General features: G+C 39.5%; 1 protein-coding gene across 1 annotated transcript; it reads left to right on the forward strand.

Annotated features, from left to right (window-relative positions):
* The first annotated feature begins 1,707 nt into the window (after window positions 1–1,707).
* LOC106881456 (thioredoxin-related transmembrane protein 2 homolog) lies at window positions 1,708–25,473 on the forward strand. Its single transcript, XM_014931841.3, has 8 exons — window positions 1,708–1,880; window positions 15,394–15,454; window positions 18,077–18,190; window positions 20,202–20,278; window positions 22,202–22,308; window positions 22,479–22,544; window positions 23,474–23,603; window positions 24,116–25,473. The coding sequence occupies exons 1-8, from the start codon at window positions 1,740–1,742 to the stop codon at window positions 24,254–24,256; spliced, it is 837 nt and encodes a 278-aa protein (XP_014787327.1). The 5' UTR covers window positions 1,708–1,739; the 3' UTR covers window positions 24,257–25,473.
* Window positions 25,474–26,267: the final 794 nt, after the last annotated feature.

A 26,267-nucleotide genomic window follows, 5' to 3' on the forward strand; every position in this document is an offset into this window, starting at 1 on the left:
CTCAGCCGCACTACATATGTATGTCCATGCATAAATGTTCATGAACAGGTATGCATATGTATGAGTATATGTATATATACATACACACATATATATATAGAGAGAAAGTGAGAAAGAGAGGGACAAGAATGTCTATAAAATAAGTATGTGTAAGTGTGTGTGTATATATATGTACATGTGTGTGTGTGCGTATGCACAACCATACATTATGTGGGTGATATTTTCAAATGAGACATTAGATCTTATTTAAGTGCTTCAATTGTGTGTATGTACATATATTTACTAGATTGTTGACAATTATTAATAGTTTACCCCATTGTATTGATATGCCATTTTCTATCATTAATTAATCTGCCAGCATTTTTGCCAACATGGGAATGCTAGTAATAAAAATAAAGAATGAAAGAAAAAAATACTAAGTTAAACAAAAGTTTCCTTTAAGGAATGGAATTACAAAGACTTTCTCAACTTTCCCATTATTCTTAAGTTTAAGTAAACAGCAGCAAACAGGAAAGAATCTTTAATTGTATCTTCTGTTCATTAATAGTTAGGGTAGCACCAATAGAATCCTTTGATCATTATTTTGTCACCATATTTTACTATATATGAAAATTTCAAAGTATTACACTTCACCTGTCACTTCACATCATCTGTTATTCAAATTAGTTAATTAGCTGGATTTACTGAAGCACAGTGACAATCCTTGACATGTTTCTCAACAAGATCAATTCTCCAAAATATTGTCAGTGACTTCAACGTTTCGGTTCAATTGTACATCAGCTCATTTGCCTTCATCAAATGAGCTGAAATTTTGAAGTCACCATCAGCCTTTTCCTTCTTAAAGTAAAACACACACATGCTTATTTATACAAAATTGTCGCTGGTGTCCAGTGCAAATAACAACACTGCTTATCTTCACTCCCAGTAATAAATGCAGACTGTGATTCAATATACTGCCACTTCCCATATGGTGTGAAAGTGTATGAACATTGTTTTTGCTTGTTGCAGTTTAGGATTTCTGTGTGTGTAGTAGCAGTACTACCCCAGAAGTGGGAGCAATGTTCCATAATGGGTGTCACTTGAGTTTTGGATAGTGTTAGTAATTACTGGAAGCTGAAGTATTTTCTGGTTCTAAACAGAAAGAGTATTTGTTATGGTACAGTTTGTTGGCTATGATGAGAATGTGAGACCACCAGGAGAAATCATCTGTGATGATAAGGTCTAGCATTTCTTGTAACTTCGTGAGTTCAAGCTGCATGTGGTGTTCTTGAGCAAGACACTTTATTTCACGTTCACTCAGCTGTAGAAATGAGTTGCGATGTCACAAGATCTATCTAGAAACGTTAGCACGTCGGAGGAAATGTTTAGCGGTATTTCGTCTATCTTTACGTTCTTAGTTCAAATTCCGCCGAGGTCGATTTTACCTTTCATCCTTTTGGGGTCGATAAATTAAGTACCAGGGGTACTATACTGAGGTCAATCTAATCGACTGACTCCTTCCCATAAAATTTCGGGCCCTGTGCCTAGAGTAGAAAAGAATATTACTTTAAGCACGCCGTTCGGAAAGTCCCTGCAGGCAGCAGGTTGCCCATGATTGAGATACATCTTTCAAGTCTCGAATTTTAGTCTTTGCCGAATATTTCAACTTCGTTACCATCTGGTAACGAAAAGATGGCAAGGTGAGGTAACTCTATTTGAATTCCTCTTAGTTCACCGGTTGCTAGTTTATTCTGAGAAAAATGACTGGCTTTATTGATACAGCAAAATCTTTTTTTGTCCCTCATTACATTTTTAATGTATTGTTATGTTTCACCTATTTTTTTCTGAAAACCACTCGGCCAATGTGTACATTTTTATTCTATGATTGCAAATTAGAATTGGTAAGTTAAAAGTATTACATTTCTTCCACTCTTTCGGTGCCTCCTTATAAAGGCAAACAATATGTATGTATATTCAATGACTGAAAAATCAAAAACAGTTGTTTTGCTTAGATCTATTTAATAATCTCTGAAGTACAACTAATGATAATAATATATTAGAATAAAAAAATTAAAAGAAGACAGTTATTTTTAATGTTAAAAAAAGTTAAATTGATTAATGTTGGAATGTTTTCCGAAATATATAAAATGAGAATGATTTTCTTTTCTATATCTAAATTTTAACGCTCGACTGTATCCTCGACAAGTATGCAATTTGTGTTTCAATAATAACCATCTTCTTATACATACACAGACACTCACTTGTTTGTGTAATAATCGCGTCTTAGAATTTTCTTTTTTCATTTCTTTCACTGCATACACAGAGATGTACCTTAAATATTACTAAACAGATATTTGTTTATATTTTCGGATATTTTAACAAATATTTACTGTATCCCAGAATTTAGTCTAAGGTCCGAAACGGAGCATTTAGGTTATGCAAAAAAAAAAAAAAAGCACCCTGTTCATGGATGAAACAGTGTTAGAAAAAGCGTAGCATCCGATGTGTAACTGTGAAATAGCTAAACTGTAGTTTAAAACAAAATTTTAAAAAAGTGGAATCTAAAAATAATTTGCGATCATTAGTGTAACTTTAAACTCTAGCCGTAAACCCTAACCCCTAGCTCTTAACCTCAGATTTAACTCTAATCCCTAATCCCCGAAACTTTGTTCCCTCTTAACGTTTTGAATACTTTTTTTTTTGCATGTGCAAGGAATCAAGCCAGCCAACTTATTTTTCATTTGAAAATTTTCTGTTTTGGCGCTTACCCGGCGTGATGTCACAAATAAAAAATAATGAATGATGGTCATTAGCATCTTATTTTTGATGTTCACTTTTCTATACGCGCATGGCTCAAACAGAATTCAGCGAGGCAGATTTTCCTCAGATTACCCTTCCTGTTGCTAACCCTCTCTTGTTTCCAAGCAATGTAATGTTTCTCTTTGATCGGACGTGTTTTCAAAGAAGACTGGAAGTAAATGGTACCGCTTGAATGACAATGACAGTCGTTTCAGAATTATCATGCAATGTCAAGACAAGGACACCTCGCTCTCGGGACACACATATCTATATGACAAGTCTTCCAGCATTCATTTCCCAAATATGTATACATATGTATGTATCTGTCTCTGTGTGTGTATGCATATGTATGTATAATAAATATATAGATATGTATTGCAGGCGTGTTTTTGTGGTATGAAGTTTGTTTCCCAACCACATGGTTCCGGGTTCAGTCTCACTGCGTGGTATCTTGGGCTATAGCCGACCAAAGCCATGTGTGCGAGTTTGGTAGAAATGAAACCAACGTGTGTGTGTATATGTATATACATATATATATATGTACACACACACACACACACACACTAGCAGAAATACCCGGCGTTGCCCGGGTTAAAGAAAATAATGAAATTTTAAAACGCCGTCTTGATTACGCAGGTCTAAACTGCTGAGATACCAACTTTCTACATAACTCTGCAACCCATGCCAGTATGGAACATAGATATTAAGTGAAATGTGAAAAAGTTTTCAACTCATATATGTATATAAAGTAAATACATGTTTGTCCAACTTCTTTTGTAACAAAAAAAAAAAAAACAGGTACAGATTATAAACAACGAAAGGCCATGTATAAAGTACACACACACACACACACACAGCGAATATATCACGTTATTATTTCACTTTTATACACACAGATATACATTCACGCATGTCAGTTGAAAAGTGAAAGTGTAATAGTAATACTTTAACACTCAATGGTTTTACACTTCTGTATATGACATTGAACTACTATTCATGTAAGTGCTTCTTCATATACTGTGTTTTCTGTGATACTATGTTTATCACTGAGAATGTAGAGGTTCTTTTCATCTTCAACTCTAGAACATCCAACATACAGATGACCATGTGAGAAGCAAGGTTGAAGGAGGTTAAGTCCCATCACCTTTAGAGATTGACCTTGTGCTTCGTTGATAGACATTGCAAAGCGAAGTTTGACAGGAAACTGCAGTCTTTTGAACTGAAAGGGGAGATCATTTGAGATGAGAGGTATCCTTGGAATGAATGCATTCTCACCCATCATGTTGTGTATTATTATTGTTGCTTCCAACACATAGTGCATGGCTGTTTTAACAACCAACCTTGTTCCATTGCAGAATCTGGGTGCATCAAGGTTTCTTGATAACATTATGGGAGCACCTGTTTTCATGATCAGAATGTGTGGTGAAAATCCTGGTAGGTGAAGTGAATTGAGGAACTCCACAGGGTAATGTGTTACCTGTTCTTGATCAGGGACAGAGTCAATCGATCTGTATGAACATTCAGGTCCTGGAAGCTGAGACAACAAATTTAGATTCAGCTTGTCTACAGCATCATTCCTTGGTGCCAGAATTGTTCTTTCACATAGCCACTTGTGACTTTTATAGTTTGTGGCAATGTTTGGAAACACTTTGCTCTTCAGATCTTCAAGGGAGGCAGTCATATTACCACATGGGAGGTGGTGCAGACTACCTTCTGGATCTTGTGGAAGTTTTCCATTTCCAATGTCAAGTAAGTTGTTGGAGAACTGTGTAGCTAATGGGTCACCATGTTGGTTATCAGAGTAAGCTGCTTGACATGTTACCAGATATATGAGGACTTGATGCAAGCTCTCAGCTCATCTGCCCTTGTTCCTCTGGGAATGACAGGCAGCATTTGCCTGAAGTCACCAGCCATGAGGAGGGTGACACCACCCATGATCTTATTGTTTCTCAAGTCCTGTAGTGTTGTACCAAGTGCTTCAAAGGCTGCCTTATGGAACATTATTGCCTCATCCCAGACAATGAGTTTGGCATCTGTAAGGAGCTTTGCTAATGCTGTATTCTTGGATATGTTGCATAAAAGAGATTAATTTTGGATGAGGTTCAGAGACTGCTTGAATGTTGAATGGGCTGTTCTTCCACCTGTTAGGAGTGTGGCTGCAATTCCAGAGGATGCAACAACCAGAGCAATCTTTTTCTTTTGTCTCACCTTGGCAAGGAGCAGGTTGATCAATAATGTCTTTCCTGTGCCTCCTGGAGCATCTAAGAAGAAGACCCCACCAGTGTTATTGTCTACAGATGTAAGAACTTGCCAGAATACTTCCTTTTGATCCTGTACCAGAATTGGTTCCTTTTCATTGACAACTGCTTGCAAACTTTCCATGTTGTATGATGGTTCCCTGATTATCTCTTGTGCTAATCTGTGTTGAACATCTCTCATAGGAGCTGGAAGACCATAGATTTCAAGTTTGTTTCCATCCAGTTGTCTTTTAATCTTAATGCCTCACACTGATATTGAATTCTTTGAAGAATGTCTTCAGAAAGCCCCTCCTTGTTTTCTATCGAAGTTGATTTGAATTTGACAATTCACAGTTCACCAGCATGATGGAGAAGAGGTTTCTCAGCTGCATAGGAGACTTGCACATTTGTACCACTGTCAGAGTGGCATCCCAGTGTGCATCATCTTCCAGAAGACCTCTGAGATGGCAAGCCTGGTGATATGCTTGACATACTGTGTTATCAACCGTATGCAAGGCTGTAAATGATGTGGGTCCCTTGACATGGTATAATAGAAGCCTTAGATAGTAGCACTCTGAGTAATTTTTGAGAACTGTTCCCCACTCAGAAACAAATATATGTAATTAAAAAAGTTCAAACGAGGACTTATTCCATTCAATATCATGTTTATTATAGAGATTATACTTTACACTTCTATATTTAACTGTGTGTATATTCCTTATTTTTGCTTCTGCTGTCTTCTGCCTTTCTATTAGAAACGTTGACTTAAAGATAGAAAAATCGTATGTTCTCAGAATCTACATAGTCCAAGGTATATTTGTAGAGAATTTCATAAAAAAATATCCATTTTCTTGAAAGTTAAGACAAATTGAAGTGGACTCCGATGAATTTTCAGATATATTATCAGATATATATATGTGTGTGTGTGTGTGTATGTGTGTACAAGTTTATGTGTCCTTGTCGCTGTACTTTCCTCCGATTGCCACTCTTGGCAACTGGTGTTGGTGTGTTTGTGTCCCTGTAACTAAGCAGTTAGGCAAGAGAGACCGTTAGGATAAGAACTAGGCTTGAAAAAAGTACTGGGTTGATTCAAAATGGAGCCCCAGTATGACTGCAGACAAATGCCTGAAACAAGTAAATAATATGTGCATATATATATATATATATATATATATATATATGCACAGATATTGTACACACACACACACACACACACATATATATTGTATGCATAATATGTACATATATATATATATATATATATATATGCATATATACGTTGTATGTATGTATATGTACGTACATAAACTTATCTATATGTATGTATGTTTGTATATATGTATGTATACATGTGTATATGTATTCATATATGTATATGTGTATGTGAGGGCATGTGACCTAGTGGTTAGCATGTTGCATACGTGATTTTGAGATTGTGGATTCAATTCCCAGACTGGGCAGTGCATTGTACTTGAGCAAAACACTTCATTTTGCATTGCTCTGCGATCACTTTGACACAAACATTTGATCACTATAAACAAATCATCTGTGCAGGTTGTTCTGTGAGAAATGTCAGAACTGTCTCAATGACTACCATTACATTTATATGTATGCATATAAATGAATGTGTATATATGTAAATGTATGCTTGTATGTATATATAGGCATACACATATATGTATATGTACGCATATATGTATATTTATGCATGTATATATGTATATGCATGCATATATATGTATCATCATCATCATCGTTTAACGTCCGCTTTCCATGCTAGCATGGGTTGGACGATTTGACTGAGGACTGGTGAAACCGGATGGCAACACCAGGCTCCAGTCTGATTTGGCAGAGTTTCTACAGCTGGATGCCCTTCCTAACGCCAACCACTCAGAGAGTGTAGTGGGTGCTTTTACGTGTCACCCGCACGAAAACGGCCACGCTCGAAATGGTGTCTTTTATGTGCCACCCGCACAAGCCAGTCCAGGGGCACTGGCAACGATCTCGCTCGAAAATCCTACAGGAGCCAGTCAGGCGGTACTGGCAACGGCCACGCTCAAAATGGTGCATCTCATGTGCCACCCGCACAAGAACCAGTCCAGGGGCACTGGCAACGATCTTACTTGGCTTGCCGGGTCTTCTCACGCACAGCCCATTTCCAAAGGTCTCGGTCCGTAGTCATCGCCTCGGTGAGGCCCAATGTACGAAGGTCTTGCCTCACCACCTCAGCCCAGGTCTTCCTGGGCCTACCTCTTCCACGGGTTCCCTCAACTGTTAGGGTGTGGCACTTTTTCACGCAGCTATCCTCCTCCATTCTCACCACATGTCCATACCAGCGCAATCGTCTCTCTTGCACGCCACAACTGATGCTTCTAATGTTCAGCTTTTCTCTCAAGATACTTACACTCTGACGGGTATTCACATTGACATTACACATCCAACGGAGCATACTGGCTTCATTCCTTGCGAGCTTACGTATGTCCTCAGCAGTTACAGCCCATGTTTCACTGCCATGTAGCATGGTTGTTCGTACGCATGCGTCATACAGTCTGCCTTTTACTCTGAGTGAGAGTCCCTTTGTCGCCAGCAGGGGTAAGAGCTCTCTAAACTTTGCCCAGGCTATTCTTATTCTAGCAGCTACACTTTCAGCGCACCCACCCCCACTACTAACTTGGTCGCCCAGATAGCGGAAGCTATCGACTACCTCTAGTTTTTCACCCTGGAATGAGATAGAAGTTGTTTCCTGTTTGTTTGCAGTCTTTATTGCACCTGAACATCTGCCACAAACAAAAACTAACTTGCTAGTTAACCTGCCTTTGATGTTGCTGCACCTCTTATGTGTCCATAGCTTGCACCGGGTACATCTTATAGAGTTACTACCTACTCCTTTTCTACATACTGAGCAGGGCCATCTACCTGAAGGGGTTTGTGTTTTATCTACCTTCCTACTTATTAGGATTTTGGTTTTAGCTAGGTTGACTCTAAGGCCCTTCAATTCTAGACCTTGCTTCCACACCTGAAACTTCTCCTCTAGTTCTGATAGTGACTCCGCAATTAGGGCAAGGTCATCAGCATAGAGGAGCTCCCAGGGGCAACCTGTCTTGAACTCCTCTGTGATTGCCTGGAGGACTATGGTAAATAATAGGGGGCTGAGGACGGAACCTTGGTGGACCCCTACCTCTACCCGGAATTCATTGCTGTACTCATTTCCAACCCTCACCTTACTGGCCGCATCTCTGTACATGGCTCGCACAGCTCTCACTAGCCATTCTTCTATCCCAAGTTTCCTCATTGACCACCAGATAAGGGATCGGGGGACCCTGTCAAAGGCTTTCTCCATGTCAACGAAAGCCAGGTACAGAGGTTTATCCTTGGCTAGGTATTTCTCTTGCAACTGTCTCACTAGAAATAAGGCATCAGTAGTGCTTTTACCTGGCACGAACCCAAACTGCATCTCATCTAAATTGATTCGCTCCCTAATTAGTTGGGCTATGACCCTCTCTGTAACTTTCATAACCTGATCTAACAGCTTGATGCCTCTGTAATTATTTGTATCTAAAGCGTCCCCTTTACCTTTGTAGCAGTTGACTATGATGCTGCTACACCAGTCATAGGGTATGACTCCTTCGTGTATCACCTGGTTCGTAATACGGGTGACTAGGCTATAGCCAACACTGCCAGATATTTTGAGCATCTCTGCAGTGATTCCTGATGGGCCGGGGGCTTTCCCGGTCTTCATACTCTTAATTGCTTTATCTACCCTGGTACTATCAACTCGGATAGCTGGTCCCTCTATTGGGTCGACATAAGGCAGGCTCTCTTTCTCCCATTCATTCTCTTTATTAAGCAATCTATCGTAGTGGCATCTCCAGACCTCTTTCTTTGCATCCTCATTTAATGCAAGCGTACCATCATCCATGCGAACACATTTCTCTCCTACAACATCACTATTCTCTCTCCTACACTGTCTTGCAACACGAAATACCTCGAGTCTTTGGTCCTCACGGCGCAGAACATTGGCAAATCTTTCCTTATCTGCTTCCCCTCTGGCTAAATAAACCTGTCGCCTAGCCTCCCATGCATCTTGAGAGAAAAGCTGAACATTAGAAGCATCAGTTGTGGCGTGCAAGAGAGACGATTGCGCTGGTATGGACATGTGGTGAGAATGGATGAGGATAGCTGCGTGAAAAAGTGCCACACCCTAACAGTTGAGGGAACCCGTGGAAGAGGTAGGCCCAGGAAGACCTGGGCTGAGGTGGTGAGGCAAGACCTTCGAACGTTGGGCCTCACCGAGGCGATGACTACTGACCGAGACCTTTGGAAATGTGCTGTGTGTGAGAAGACCCGGCAAGCCAAGTAAGATCGTTGCCAGTGCCCCTGGACTGGTTCTTGTGCGGGTGGCACATGAGATGCACCATTTTGAGCGTGGCCGTTGCCAGTACCGCCTGACTGGCTCCCGTAGGATTTTCGAGCGAGATCGTTGCCAGTGCCCCTGGACTGGCTTGTGCGGGTGGCACATAAAAGACACCATTTTGAGCGTGGCCGTTTTCGTGCGGGTGACACGTAAAAGCACCCACTACACTCTCTGAGTGGTTGGCGTTAGGAAGGGCATCCAGCTGTAGAAACTCTGCCAAATCAGACTGGAGCCTGGTGTTGCCATCCGGTTTCACCAGTCCTCAGTCAAATTGTCCAACCCATGCTAGCATGGAAAGCGGACGTTAAACGATGATGATGATGATGATGATGATGATGCATACCTCAGTTTGCGAAGACTTATTGGGGCAAGCGAAATCGAAATCGTGATGGCACCTGTGCCCAGTGTCGCCTTTCTGGCACTTGTGCCCGCAGCATGTGTAAGGACCTTCGAGTGAGATCGTTGCCAGTGCCCCTGGACTGGCTCTTGTGCGGATGGCACATAAAATACACCATTTTGAGCGTGGCCGTTGCCAGTACCGCCTGACTGGCCTTCGTGCGGGTGACACGTCAAAGCACCCACTACACTCTTGGAGTGATTGGCATTAGGAAGGGCATCCAGCTGTAGAAACTCTGCCAAATTAGATTGGAGCCTGGTGTTGCCATCCGGTTTCACCAGTCCTCAGTCAAATCGTCCAACCCATGCTAGCATGGAAAGCGGACGTTAAACGATGATGATGATGATGATGATACATATATGTGTAGGCGCTGGCATGGCTGTGTGGTAAGAAGTTTGCTTCCCAACCACATGGTTCTGGATTCATCTCCACTGTGGTGCCTTGGGCAAGTGTCTTCTACTACAGCCTCGGGCTGACCAAGGCCTTGTGAGAGGATTTGGTGTTGCAGGCAGAGCAATTGATGTCTTTCTCAATCATGCCCCACATATAGTAATCCATGCGATTACACACAGGGCGGCTAGAAATTGGAGCTGTGAATTCACAAAAATACTCCAACAGCTACTTCTGTGTGTATGAGTGTGTGTGTGTGTATGCATGTATGTATGTGTGTGTGTGTGTGTTTGTGTATATATATATATATATATATATATATATATATATATATATACATATATATATATCACATCCACAATGCTTACATTCTCTAATAGTCTGCCTGTAAACTCACTAAATCTCTTGTGTACAAGAGCTTACATTGGGTATATAACAGATGGAGTTTATACCTACTCATGTTCTGCATAGCAAGCAATTCTAGGTCTAGCTTCCAAGCTATAGAAGCTAGATCAATACCATACAGCATTTCTCAGCTGTTTTCATTTTATATATATACCCCCCCCCCCCCCCCCACCCTTCCGCACCCCTGACACCCTCCCCTTCAGCTCCCCCTCCCGATTCCATGCCCCCCTCCACCGCCCATTCCACACACTCACACTCCTCCCACCCGGACATCCTAACCCCCACGCCATCTCCTCCCCACACCTCCAATAACCCCAACCCCACCCAACCCCATCTCACCTCTTCTCCCCCTCCTCCTCCCCCCCGCCTCTACACCTCCTCCTCCCGACCCTACTCACCCTACCACCCCGCTTCCTCACACGGTTGTGACTATACCACCCAATCTCCCCCTGTCCGCCGCTGAGCGCTCGCTCCTTGGTAGGGGCCTCCGCTTCACGCCTCTCACGCCCCATTGTGACGAATTCGGGACTCGCACTGATGTCAGCCAGTTCCTGCGCCGCATCAAACTGTGCGCGTTCTTCCATACGTCAACACAGCGTCCCGACAATCGGGACTACTTCTCGGACCTGGGACGCCGCCCATCCAACTGGACGCCGCCTCCAGGCCAATTCAGTAGCCTAGACTTGTTCGTGGATGACTGTAAGGCGTTGGTCGAGCGTTTCGACTTTAAAAAAAGACACCTCCGGGCCAATCTCACCCGGGCCGAATCGGTCGCCCTCCGCAATCTCCGCTGCCGTGACGACATCGTCATCAAGCCGGCGGACAAAGGTGGAGCAGTGGTGGTGTGGCGCACGGACCTTTACAGGAGGAAAGCGCTCAGCCAGCTTCACAATCCCCTCTTCTACCGCCTCCTCCCCTCCGACCCCACCCCCTCCTACCAACGGCTTGTGTCCTCCACAATCCATGACCTCATCTCCTCCTCTGCTCTCCCCGCTACCGCCACCAACCTCATCGTCCGCACACCTCGCACCTCCTCCATCTACTTCCTTCCCAAGATCCACAAACCTAACAACCCTGGCCGCCCCATTGTCTCTGCTTGCAATTGCCCCACCGAACTCATTTCAAAATACCTCGACCATATCCTATCCCTGTTAGTTGCTGCCCTCCCATCCCACATACACGACACCAACCACGCCCTTCGCCTCTTCTATTCCTTTTCCTTCCCTCCCGGCCCCTCACACCTCCTCTTCACCCTGGACATCAAATCCCTATACACGGTGACTCCACACAACGATGGTCTCTCAGCCCTCCAATACTTCCTTGACCGCCGCCCTGACCCCACACCTAGCACCCCTACCCTGCTTCGTCTGGCAGAACTCGTCCTCACCCTCAACTGCTTCACGTTCGCCGGAGATACCTACCAACAGGAATCTGGGGTCGCGATGGGGACGAGAATGGGGCCCAATTACGCCAACCTCTTTGTTGGTTACATTGAGGCCCAAGTATTCTCCCAATTCTCCGGTCCGACCCCGGAACTATACGGTCGCTACATAGATGACTGTATAGGAGCCACCTCCCTCTCCCGCGAACAGCTCTGCCTTTTCATCTCCTTCCTCTCCAACTTCCACCCCGCTCTTGACTTTACTTCCACCATCTCTGACACCTCTGTCAACTTCCTCGACATCTCTCTTTCCATCAACCCCCCCTCCAACTCTCTCACTACCTCCGCCTTCTTCAAACCCACTGACTCCCACCTCTACCTCAACTTCTCCTCCTCCCATCCATTCCACACCAAACGAGCCATCCCCTACTCCCAGTTCCTCCGCCTCCGACGTTTGTGCAGCCTGGACCAGGATTTCGAGACCCAGTCCCAGTATCTTGCTCGTCTGTTCATGCATCGAGGATACCCCTCCCACCTTGTCCAATCCGCCCTCGCCCGCGCTCGTCGAATCGACCGCACCACCGCCCTCTCTCCTCCCCCACACCAATCCCCTAACCGTACCCCCTTCCCACTCCGTTTCCACCCTGCCACCCTACCCCTTCGTCGGAGGATCCTACGGGCTTTCCGTCGCCTCCAGCTCGATCCCACTACCCACCCCTTTCCGCTTTCAAACGCGCCCGCAACCTACGCGATCTACTGGTCCGCAGTACCTTCTCCTCTTCCTCCCCACCCCCACCCGGCTCCTTCCCGTGCTCCAGATCCCGCTGTCACACCTGCCCCTTCATCACCAACACTACCTCTGTCACCGGATCGAACCTACAAACACTTCACATTCCACAGTTTCACCTGCACCTCCTCCAACCTTATTTACTGCATCAAATGTACCCTATGCAACCAACTCTACGTGGGGCAGACGGGCCGCCGGCTGGCCGACCGTTTCACCGAACACCTAAGGGACGTTCGGCTAGGTTCGAACTCCCCTGTCGGCCGTCACTTCCAACTGCCCAACCACTCTCCCTCTAACATCTCCGTTTTTGGCCTCGCCCTGCACCATGGGTCCACTCCCTCGCGACTCCACTTGGAGCAACGCTACATTTTCAACCTTAATTCTTCTTTCCCCTTCGGACTCAACACAGCCTTCTCTTCCTTATGACTCTCCCCTTTACGTCCCTGCAACACTTTACATAATTTTTTTTTTTTTTTTTTTAACCCCCCCCTCGTCCCCCTTACATTATATCCATTATTCTCTTGTTATTAGACTTACTTTTTTCTACTTTTTATCTCACCACTACCTACACGCACAAATACCCACACACCTTACATATATACCGCCCACATACATGACAAACATACATACGCGCCCTCACACACACATAGCCGAACGCACATATATACACACACACACCCATATATACGCGCACGCCTACATACACAGCCGCATACACATGCACACACATACACACAGGAGTGCACACACAAAATAACACACATACCTGGCACACATACGCACGCACACACATAAACACACACATACACACCCCTCACATACATAAAACCACACACACACACACATACACGACACACATACACGTATACACACAGGCACACACACCTCTCACATACACAATACTCACTCATATACATAACACATACGCACGCACGAAAACATACACAATATACACATACACGCACGCACAAAAAAATATACACACACGCGCACACGGAAACACATACAGACATACATAAACACACACACACCCGTACCTAACACTCACAATCCCACACACACACACGCACATCCACACATATACACACACACGCACACACCCACATACACACACACTTCTCACCAACACTACACACTCACACAGACACGCATACAATCATACACACATGGGCATAAACAACACACGCATATACAATAGCAAACGCACGCACACACACGTACACAGCAACGCACATACACACAACATACACATACACACAAACACACACGCACGCACAGAAAACATACACATACACACACGCGCACATACAAAATACACACACACACGTACACGTACCTAACACCGACAACCCCACACAAACACGAACACACACACACCCAAACAACCACCTGTTGACCTTCTACCTACACTGTCTACAGCGTCCACTAACCAGTCCTGCTACTAATTTCTTCCACTACGTCATACACACACACACACACACACACACACAAACACACTAACAGATAAACCACCAAACCATGCACACACACACACACACACACACACATACATACGCACACACACGTTCTGTTATCACACACACACTCGCAGACTTTCGCACGCGCACCGATATTCATCTCCCTTTTTCACTCTCCTATCTTAGAAAGAACTTTTCCCCCACCACCTCCTCTTCCGGTCTTTTCATCATGTAACCTCGTGGGCATCGGTACCATTTTCCTCTTTCTCCGTTCTTCCATTCTCCGAACTTTCCATCTTTCCGACGAAGGGCTACGCCCGAAACGTCATACACTCTCTCTTTCCTTTCCTGAGCGTCCAATAATACTATCCATATCACGTCCTCACTTTGTTGTTTTTTTGTTATTGTGTTTTTGAACTATATATATATATATATATATATATATATATAGGGAAATGTGTTGTTGAAAATGCACCTAAATTTCAAAAACTCATAAATGTTTAAAATACATTTATTTACATATATACCAAACTAGTTTCAACAATATTTTTTGTTTATCAAGAAAAAACATCTTTAAAAGTTTCTATGTTGACAAACTAAAATGTTTCAATGTTGATAAATTAACATGTTCAAAACAGAAGGTGTAAGTTTGAATGTTCATAGCAGTCAATAAAATTAAAACTGTATATCAATTTGTTCATTAATTTTAGTGGTGGTCGACAAGTCATACTGGAAAAAACAAGTCTGAAATGAAAATAGTAAAAAAATGGGAATTTGGTTTACAGTTTTTCTGATCCTCTTCTAATAGACGCTTTCGCTTGTAGTGGTATGTTTTGGGATCAGATGAATTTATAATTTTTTTCCGCGAGCGGATCTGATTTTTGATTTGTTAAAATTCTGGTGGCATTTTTTTCCATGGTCAGGCTTGTTGATCTGCTTGGTTGGTTTCCTTGTGGTCACAAGTCGTTCCGATTGGTTGGTTCTCTTAAAGGGTCATTTCGTGTGTGTGTAAAATATTTTTTAACAACTGACATTTTGTTTTTACAAAGTTATTATCAGAGTTTGCTAGTCGTTAGTAATTTAGTGTTTTTTAACCCAGTCACACTAAATAAAATTGAAATTATTAATGTTTTGTTTTCTCTCGCAGAAAGAATGGGAATGGTTGACCTTTTTAGCTTGTATCATCGTCATTAAAAACAGGAGACAGAGTAAGTATGCCCTTAATCAATAAATTGTCTAAAATTTTTGAATACAACTTCACAACTCTATCAGAAATGTTTCATTTGGATTTTCTTTTCATATGTAGCAAAAACGTAACTAGGATGGTATGCTACACATAAAGACATCTTAAACTACATCCTCTTCTTTAGAAATCCACCTAAATGATTGGCATGAAATTGCTTACTAACACATCCCAACCTCTAACCTACAGTTAGTCTTTTCAACAATGACCTCTATTTTTTTTTTTTTTTTGTGCTGGTGGTCTCATGTCCTCTTTCCTCCTCTTGTCATTCAGTGAACTCCATGCTTAATCCTTCCCCCCCACCCTAGTATGTCATCCTTGTGGTTTTCTCTTCTTGACCTGCAATCATCAATTTTCAGCTGTTTAAGAAGAGCATTAATCACATCTCCCTCACTGGTCTCTATCTGAGACAGCCATACCAAACTATTAACCCCTCCTTGTCACCCCACCCAAACAAAAACAAATAAAACAATGTAAATGATGAGTACCAAAGCATAGGAGCATAGGTGGTAAATGACTGTGCTGCAACCTAAGTTCAATTCTCAGTCATAGCTATTTCTCTCACTTTAATAATGTTGTTGGAAAAGACATCAGCTTTGATTCCTATAACTACCCCCCTCTCTCTCTCTCTCTCTCCATCTCTCTCTGAAATCAAGAGGGCTGATCACATGTTTATGAGTACATCTGACATATGTATGTGTGTGTGTGTGTGTGTTTATATGTTTGTGTATACATATGTCTAAATATGCATGTATGTGTGTGTTTGTGTGTCAATATTCAATTTAATTTTTTGACTACTTTCCAAATGATTTTTTTCTAATATGTATTTAGGGGTGGTGGACAGGCAGAATTGGCAGAGTCATTAGAATGTCTGGCAAAATGGTCTGTGGTATTTAGTTATGCCTTTTTTACTTTCTGATTCCAAATCCTGCTGTGGTCAGTGTTGCCTTTAATCTTTTGGGATGCGATTTGAAGTAGATTTGATTGCTATTTCTACTAGGTTGAATAATTGCATAGAATTTTATGCTAGCATTGAATGAAGTATGTCAACATAGTGGAGCCTATCCTTTTCCAGCAATACTCAGGAGAGAATTTAAATTCAACACCTCAGTCTTTCAAAATGCTATCTGATACAGTACTCCCAAAGTCTACAGCTGTTAGCTGCACCATTAAGTGTTCCTAATTGAAATGCCAGAATCAGTATAATTGACTATAACCAACACACACCCCCAAAAAAATAAATAAAATGAAAGCAGCAACATTTGTTAGAAAATCAATGTTACTAATTAAAAGAGAATGTGTAAGCTATATAACTTTATCTCCAGATGTTAAGCTTTGCATCTCTAAAAAATATGTCAAGAAATATTACTGAAATATAGTAATATTTCAATTTGACCATAAGCACCGTTCAAGGTGCAGCCCCACTGTGTGGCACTTTGGGCAAGAGTCTTCTATAGCTCCAGGTTGACCAAATCCTTGAGAGTAGATCTGATAGATTAAAACAGAAAGAAGCCTGCTGTGTGTGTGTGTGTGTATGTGACAATTGGTGTTGATTTTTTTTTACATCTCTTTAGCTTAGCAGTTTGGCATAAGAGACTGATAGAATAAGTACCAAGCTTAGAATATAAAACCAAGAAAAAAATACTGGAGCTGATTCATTTGAGTGAAAACCCTTGAAAGCAGTGCCCCAGCATGGCCAAAGTTCACATACTGAAACAGGCAACAGAAAAGATATAAAGATATTACTGAAAAGATTGAAACAATGTTGAAGATGTAAATTTCAATTGATGGGGTGAATTAAGTGCATAAATTTATTTATTTCATTTAGATAACATTTAAATAATTAATAACGACCATCATTGTATAACAAAGCAGTTTGTTTTCTGAACTTAAGTTAAACAGTGAATAGTTTTTGATTTTAATACAGTGTTTAGTGAAGGCAGTTAACTGGCAGAATCATTAGCCTGCCAGGCAAAATGCTTAGTATTTAGTCTGTCTTTATGTTCTGAGTGCAAATTTCACTGAGGTTGACTTTGCCTTTCATCCTTTCGGGGTTGATAAAATAAGTACCAGTTGAACACTGTGGTCGATGTAATTGATTTAACTCCTCCCCCAAAATTACTGGCCTTGTGCCAGAATTTGAAACCAATATCAGCTTTGGTGTCTTTCTTAATCTTTGTCATTTATTAAGTCTGTATCACTGTCTATGCTCAGGGTTCTAGAAGATTTTTGCACCAAAGGAAGTCAGCAGATAATTACGATTACAGTAATCCGTCGCCATATCGTGGTATTGTTTTGCATTTATGATAAAATAAATATATACAAATTATAAAAATAATTAAAGAAATATACAGCACAGTACTGTTTCTACTTCGCGGATTTTCATCTATTGCAAGGGGTTTTCGAACATAACACCTGCGATAGTCGAGGGATTACTGTCCATTAAATCAGTCTTGAAGATGCTGATCAGTTGGTTTTTTCTTTCAGCTGTTCCTCTATAATAGGGTTAAATATGTTTTTATACACTGAATTAATTATTCCATTTTCTTATGTTCTATTTATTTATTTTTTCATTTTTCCATTTCAGCCAATTTTCTTAGTTACATTTCTACAGCATGCATGTTTGGCAAAGCTCTTAACTTCCTTCTTTTCTTGAAACAAGGACCTATATATGGGTTATGTTTTGCTATTCCTTGTTTATGTAAGTATATTTTATATTTCTCCTGAACTTGTTTACATATCTACTTGCTTTTTTAACCCTTTTCTTACCAAATTTCTGTTAAACTATACTGCCTTTTTTAGAAATAATACATTTCTAAATCTCTCAGAGAGATTTATGCAGTAGTGATACGATGAAGTAGTTGTATGCTGTCAACTTAATGTGACAGTCCCCTGAAAGTCTAACCAGCAGTAGTATTATTCCCTTCAGGAGACTGTCACATTAAGTTGACAGCATACAACTACTTTATACTGCCTTTGTTTCAATTAATTTTAAAAAGGATGGAGAATTTAGTGAAATAACTTTGTCATTATTAAGCTGGTATATGGAACATAAATTAACAAGAAATTTTGATGGAAGGTTTTGACTTAGATCACTTTAAAACAAGTTTGTATCATAGAATGAATGTTAGTCTCAGGAAGGTTGGTATCAAAAAGAGTTCAATTCCTGAAGAATATAGATCATCATGGGGAACATTTTGTTTCAGAAATATCTATTTAAGTGTTATTATAATATTTGTGAAGGTGCATGGCGCAGTGGTTAGAGTGTTGGGCTCACAATCATGAGGCAGTGAGTTTGATTGCTGGACCAGGTTGTGTGTGTTGTGTTCTTGAGCAAGACGCTTTATTTCGTGTTGCGCCAGTTCACTCAGCTGTAGAAATGAGTTGTGACATCATTGATGCCAAGCTGTATAAGCCTTTGCCTTTCCTTTGGATAACATTGGTAGTGTGGAGAGGGGAGGCTGGCATGCATGGGCGACTGCTGGTCTTTCAGAAACAACGTTACCCAGGCTGTGCCTTAGAAGAGATCTTCCTATGTGCAATCCCATGGTCATTCATGACTGATGGGGGTCTTTACCCTATAATATTTGCAGGATTTGTAAACACACAAAAACGTCTTAACTTTCATTGGACATTTATTTGGTTATATTTTCATGATACTTACCTTATAATGTGAGTAAAATCTTCCCTGGAGTTTCCAATGAAGCAGATAAGAATATGACGCCTTGTATCATTTCTTGAAGTTAAAATGTTATTTTCTTGTGACATATTCAATCCCATTCTCTGATGATTATCTTTGAGATCTACTGTGTGCCTATTAATGAAGTAGAATTTGAATAATTGCTTAGGATCACCGTCTGACCACAAAGGATTATAAGAAGTATGTATTGAAAACAGATCCTCACACCACTGTGGAATGTGCAACTAGCACAATGAGATGGTTGACTACATTATTTCTGGCTACCCCAGTTTTAGCCAAATCTGAATATATACACAGACATGATGAGGTTGACAGTTATATCCACTGGGCAATATTTCAACAATTTGATGTGAAAACAAACAAGTGGTATAAACATATACCAAACATAGTATATGATAATAACTTGGCCACAGTCATCTAGGATAAGCCCATCCAGACTGAGGGAGATAGATCAAGGCAAGCCATTCTGACATAAGAGACAGGGGGGAAAAACACATGCACACTGATAGGTTTTTCAGACCCTTCTAAACAAAATATTGGTGAAAAAGGATTGAAAAAACACCTCAAAATCCAAGGGTCCTGAAATCAGAATATTCAAGATGTAGGGTATGAAAGTAAAAACATAACCAATACTAACTGGTAGGAAAAAATATATGAACAAAAACATGTAAGCTCACAGCTCTATACAGTATCAAAACAATAATTCTGCTAGGATCAGCATTTTGCACAAGGCATTATTGATTCAATAGAACAACTCATATCAAACATGGAACATACAATGCAGGGTTCCTAGTAAGCATAATGGTGAAACATATATGTGTGAGTGTGTATAAACGTGTATATATATATATATATATATATATATATATATATATATATATATATATATATATATATATATGCTGTAGAATGTCTGTTGAAGTAGTTCTTAAGTTATTTGTTTTTCTTTAAGAAAAAAAAAAAAAGAGTATTTTGGCTTTGCTTTGAAATGTTTTACTTTTTTGTCTTTTAGTGCATCTCATATTTTGTCCAGAACCAGCCTATGCAGGCCCAGAGAATCTCACTTACTTCCGTGGCTCACACTTACCAGTAAGTGTTTGAAAACACATTTTTCTTTGTAATTATCATACAACATATAAACACTAACATGCTTTGTATTAATTACTAAATACTGGTTAGATATAAGGTAATCAAGATATGTTTTAGTCAGATTGCTTTTAGAGCTTAGAGCTTCAGCTGGCTGATTCAGTACAGTTTTGGACATAAGATATGTCGATGATCTCTTCTATCCAGCTTTACATTGTTGCCATGAATGGCACAGCACCCTGATGTAGGCAACCAAAACACTGTGTGAAATACTGTTTTGTTAGTTTGTAGTTCTGAGTTCATGTCCTCTCTTGTGTACTACTGGAGAGAGATAGAATCCACCATGTTGAATTACTTCAGTCAGCACTATCATGAGCCTCTACATGGTTGAAATAGTGGCCAAGTTTCTCTTGATTTATTGTCTCAAAAAAGAAAAAAAACTCATTAGATAACATAGTCTTACTTCGTTTTTGTATCTGGTTTGCAAGGTTCTTTATGTGAATTCATGTGTTGAGACAAATTTTGTTGTGTTTAGGGAGAGTCATTATGCACACACTCCATGCACATGTATACACACAAATACATATATAGGCACACACAACAGGTGCATGTGCATATAGAAACTCATACATACACTCAAGCATGTATGCACAAGGAAGCAAAAGTACACACAGACACATATACATACAAGCACACACACAAATATGCCAAATACACACACACGAGCACATGTGCACACTGGCGTGCAACAAGATCTTAAAGCAGACAAATGTGGCCTCTGTGATGGACTAAGTCAATAGTCATTGTAAAGATTGCATGTAGCAGCAAAAGAGCTTTGATAAACAAAAATAAAACAGATGACTTACTGTTTAACCAAATTAGACAATCGTTTAGTTAGTTGGATACTTAACCAATTGACTTATAATAAAGGAATGGAAATGAACCAGTGTGTGTGTGTTAATATTGGCATAATGACTCTCCCAAAACATAGTCATAGTTATTCATGGATGTCTTTGCTTATAGGGCTACTTTTTCATTTGATAATATTCAATATACAACAAAAAATTTTTACAAGCGTTTTCTGTGTTTATATAAAGAATAATTAGGAAAATAGCACAAATTAGATTACATGTTTGTAGTAATCAGAGGTTTTTATAGTGTGGTTAGTATCGGGCTCACAATCATGAGGTAGTGAGTTCGATTTCTAGACTGGGCTGTGTTGTGTTCTTGAGCAAGACATTTTATTTCACGTTGCTCCAGTTCACTCAGCTGTAGAAATGAGTTGCCTTTCCCTTGGATAGCATCAATGGCATGGAGGGGAGGCTGGTATGCATGGGGGACTGTTGGCCTTCCACAAACAACTTTGCCTGGACTTGTGCCTTGGAGGGGAACTTTCTAGGTGCAATCCCATGGTCATTCATGACCATAGGGATCTTTACCTTTTATAGTGTAATTCTCTCAGCTGTAAAATTGACAGAGAATATAGTCGTATTTTTTCAATATTAGTAGATTGGGACAAGCGCACCTTGGTTTCAAGTGCAACATAGTGGCAGAAAGGACATGATAACCGTACAACTATTTCTTTTAACAAAATTATTTTCATTCCTTTTGACATGTGATTATTTGTGAAGGCACTTGGTTTAGTGGTTAGGATGTTGGACTCACAATTGTTACGTCATAGGTTTGATTCTTGGATCAGCTGGTATGTTGTGTCCTTGAGCAAGATACATCATTTCACATTGCTCTATAGAACACTCAGCTGAAAATTAATACTAGTGGCAACTGGAGGGTGGGGTACCCCTGTGATGGACTGAAATCTGAGCATCTTAAAAATCCAGTTAATCTTCAGCCTCATGAACCTGTAGGCTTGAAGGAAAGAAAGATGTAATCATAATTTCTTAAATTTTTTCTGTTTTACTTTTATAGGATGAAATTGAACGAGATAAAAGAATTACATGGGTCATTGCCTTCTATGCTGCTTGGTCACCAGCTTGTATCAGCTTTGCTCCAATATTTGCTGAAGTTTCATCTGAGTAAGTGATTAAAATTGATAGAAATAATATTCATTAAAATTATTAAAAAATTACTCATGTTTTTATCATCATTATATATATATATATATATATAAAATTTGCACCCCAGTTATTTAAAGCTATTTTTTGTTAATTTGCTTGCTTTTTTCTTCTTCTTCTTCTTCTTCCAGATACACCCTACCAAATTTAAAGTTTGGAAAACTTGACGGATCTCGCTATCCTGATATTGCTAAAAAGTTGGTTTATTTGATTTTGTTTTAGCTATTTTATTCTAATTTTTATAATTTGGGTTCAGTGGTTTTTATATATTTTCTCTAGATCCAATGTTTGTATATATTTTCTGTTAAGAAGTTTGCTTCTTAACCATTTGGGTTCTGTCCCACTGTGTGGCACCCTGGACAAATGTCTTCTATTACAACCTTGGGCAAACCAAAGCCTTGTGAGTGGAATTGGTTGGCAGAGACAGAAAGAAGCCCATTGTGTTTATGTGTGTGTTTGTGCTCTTCTTCTTGACATTGCATAATAGTTGTAAATAAGCGTTGTTGTGGTGGTGGTGGTGGTGGTGGCTGCAGTGATAGTTGTTTTCTCTAGATCCAATATTTGTTTGTGGTCTGGTAATTGGTAAGAAAACTTGGTGCAGATAATGGCTTGTGAGGTATGCAAGTCATGTAGAGATATGCTGCTAGTAACAGGTTCAGCAATGATTGTGGATGAAGGCATGATTGTTTGATGCTTGTATAGAAAATGCAATATTGCATGATATTGAATGTAAAAGCTGAAAAGAAATGAGGTGAGTGGCTCTGCTGAATGTGTAATGTTAATGTTAGTGAACAATGGAGCACAAATGAACAGAGAGAAAAACTGGGTATAAGAGGATTTAGATGTTGTGTGCCAGAGAAAAGAGTGCACTGGAATGGGCATGTGAAATACAGTACAAGAAACCTGCCCACATACTGTAGGATTGAAACTGGAACCATGTAGTTGAGAAGAAAACTTTACCAGACAGCCACTTCTGTGCTGTATTTTACTCATATTTTAAAATAAATTGGGCAAGTATTTCTCATTTAGCAGAAAATGGCAATTTTGTATTGTGAAATATGTAAAATTAAGTAATACTGATGTCATTCAAAGATGCCATTGCATTAAAAATGTTCTGTGTTTGTAGATATAACATTGATACAAGTACTTGGTCAAAACAACTTCCATCTGTTATCCTTTTCCAAGAAGGCAAAGAAAAAAGCAGGCTTCCCATACTTGATGCTAAGAACAAAGTCGTGAAATATAACTTTCAGAAAGTAAGGATTTTTCTTAGTGTTTCTGAAATAAAATAGGTTTTGGATTATTTTGTCTAATTAACTTACCTTCTTGATATAATGTCATTTAGTCCTAGATCAGACTTATGATCAAATGCTTTCCAATTTTTGATCATCTCACCTTTTTCCTGAACATGGTACATCTAGAATCACATCCTGGTGTTATAGTCTGATTTGAGGAAGATTTGGATGCTATTTCTAGCAGGTGAAGTGATTATGAAAAAGTTCCCTTGATTGAAATTATCATTGAATAAGCCTCTTTTCCACTTTTGGAAATAGTCTTAAAAAAAGAACCATTTTGCATTTTTAATGAGGAACTTGGAATTATGGTAGAAATGTCATTTTACATAACTAAATGAAAACTGCTTATTAATCACTATGTTAATAGTCAATGTTCTTAATTGACTAATTATCAAATTTAATTTGAGACTGTTTCTTTTATTTTTTAAATAATATAATACAAATATGAATATCAATACATTGTTTTTTTCAAGGAAAATTTTATCAGAGATATTGGCTTAAATGATGCCTTCCACCAGTGCAAGAAAACTTGTCCCAAAGAGAAGAAACCTAAAGAAAATGACCCAAAGAATAATACAGCTGACAAAGATTTGGATTCAAAAAAGAAAGATTGAAGTAATTTGTGTGTGTATGCGTGTGTTACTTGGCCAGACTGTTTGTTTTTAACCTCAAGGTGTGAGTTAATGTAGACATTTGAAATACCATTAATCATTGATTCTTTATAGAGATGGTAAGTGGAAAAGTAAAAATAAAATTAGCTTCTTTTGTATGTTATGTGTATGATTTTTTTTTCATATCTATATCTATTGCAGGTAAACCTATCATTGTTTTACATTTTGTTTCGTAGTTAAAGTTTCACTTCATTTCATTAACACATAGAAAAGTGAAAATAAAAAAAAAAGTCAACAGTAAATATGAAAAGTTAGTAACAATACTTCTTGAACAGTAGAAAATTTGAATGTTTATTCACAGCTATACATTGACTAACAGTCTTTTGGTTAATTACTTATTTATTAAGCTTTGAGTATTTTTATGAGCTACAAAGCATATATTTGAAAGGTTAGAAAAAAATATAAAGCTTGATTTAGTTATTTATATTTAACCCATAAACTGCAATAGGTCACCCTCAGTGGCCAACACGACAGTGTGACAGTCCACGTTCGTGGCCACAGAAGTAGGGCATGATCTGTCCAAATTTTGATGACGTATAATGTATGCACACGGTACCCTTTCACCCCAGAAACAGTGTAGCCAATCACAGAAGGTGTTAAGAAACACTGAGTATTTTTTTCGAGTGATAGATCGATGTTGATCGTTAACCAAAATAGGCTCAGCAGTTCATGTTACATACAGCAAAATCCCAGCAGTTTATGGGTTAATAACAAGTTGTTTGGCGGTTAAAGATTTTACTTTTGTACCTCTGAACAAGTTACTTAACTCTGCTTCAGTTTGTTTGACTGAACATAAATTTATTTCATAATTGTGTGGTTAGCTGAAAGACATTAAAAGCTGTTAAAACAATTGCTTTGACAAATAAAATAGATCGCTCATGTAATTCAATTAGAATTCTATTTCTCAAAGTATTTCTCTGTAATATTTACATTTTACCTGATTATTGAAAAATTTAAGCTTACATGTTGCTAGCTCATAAGGTTTTTAACTATGCAATTGTACAAACAGAACAAAAGATTTTGTCAATTAAGTTGTAATGGAACTCTTTCATGCAGGCAATTTCTCCATCTACAATACATTATATTACTCTCTCCCAAAACACCTAACTGGAATCGTGGAACATTTCTTTGAAGAATAATAAAAATGTATTTCAAAATCACTTAAGCCTTACAGACTTATCTTGATTTTGGTAATTAGTATTAAATGGACAGAGGCATGGCTGGTTGGTTAAGAGCTTGCTTAGTTAACCACATGGTTCTGGGTTCAGTACTGTGCAGCACCTTGAGCAATAACTTCAGGTTGACCAATACATCTTTTGCTGAGAAACCAAAAACACATACTCTTGAAATAAAGTCCCTTGTGAAATATGCTCTGTACTAAGTTAAAGATACTCCCTGTCATGTACATCATCAGAAATGCAGTAAGTGAATGATTGGTCTGTTGAAAACCTGTAACTAATGCTACTATTGTTGTTATATATATGGCTTTAGTTGGTCAAGGCTGACCATGCCTCTGCACATGTATGCAGAAGCCTAGTTAAGATCTTTTTGAGGAAGACTGGCAGTTGCACATGCAAGCAAGTCTCCCCTTTCCACACCAGTGATGTGAATCCAAAGGAAAGGATTGGGGCTGATACAGTATGGTACAATCAGAATACAAACAGTTGGAATAAATACTGTAAGACCTCTTTCCTGGCTTTCTCACAGTTTCTCTAATCAACCTTTCTGGATTGATACTTTTTTTTTTTGACCTGAAAAGATGAAAGACAACACTGACCTTGGCAAATTTTGAACTCAGAGAGTAGCGAGTACTGTTCTGACCTTGTCTAATAGCCAGTGCTCTCAACTGAACTAAATTTGACAAGTTGCAAAAGCATTTCATATTTTGGAAAAAAAAAGAAATGCTCAGTTATGAACTCTAATAGCTTCAATTTTACCTCTTGTTTAACCTTTT

The sequence above is a fragment of the Octopus bimaculoides genome, chromosome 6 (genome assembly GCF_046866305.1).
Source record: "Octopus bimaculoides isolate indiv1 chromosome 6, ASM4686630v1, whole genome shotgun sequence".
Taxonomy (NCBI): domain Eukaryota; kingdom Metazoa; phylum Mollusca; class Cephalopoda; order Octopoda; family Octopodidae; genus Octopus; species Octopus bimaculoides.

Excerpts from the sequence above, each read along its gene's own strand:
- LOC106881456 (XM_014931841.3), top strand. The coding sequence starts at position 1,740 with ATGACTGGCTTTATTGATACAGCAAAATCTTTTTTTGTCCCTCATTAC. Across the intron at positions 18,191-20,201 it reads TTTTGCTATTCCTTGTTTAT|TGCATCTCATATTTTGTCCA; the intron begins GTAAGTATATTT and ends TTTGTCTTTTAG. Across the intron at positions 20,279-22,201 it reads TCCGTGGCTCACACTTACCA|GATGAAATTGAACGAGATAA; the intron begins GTAAGTGTTTGA and ends TTACTTTTATAG.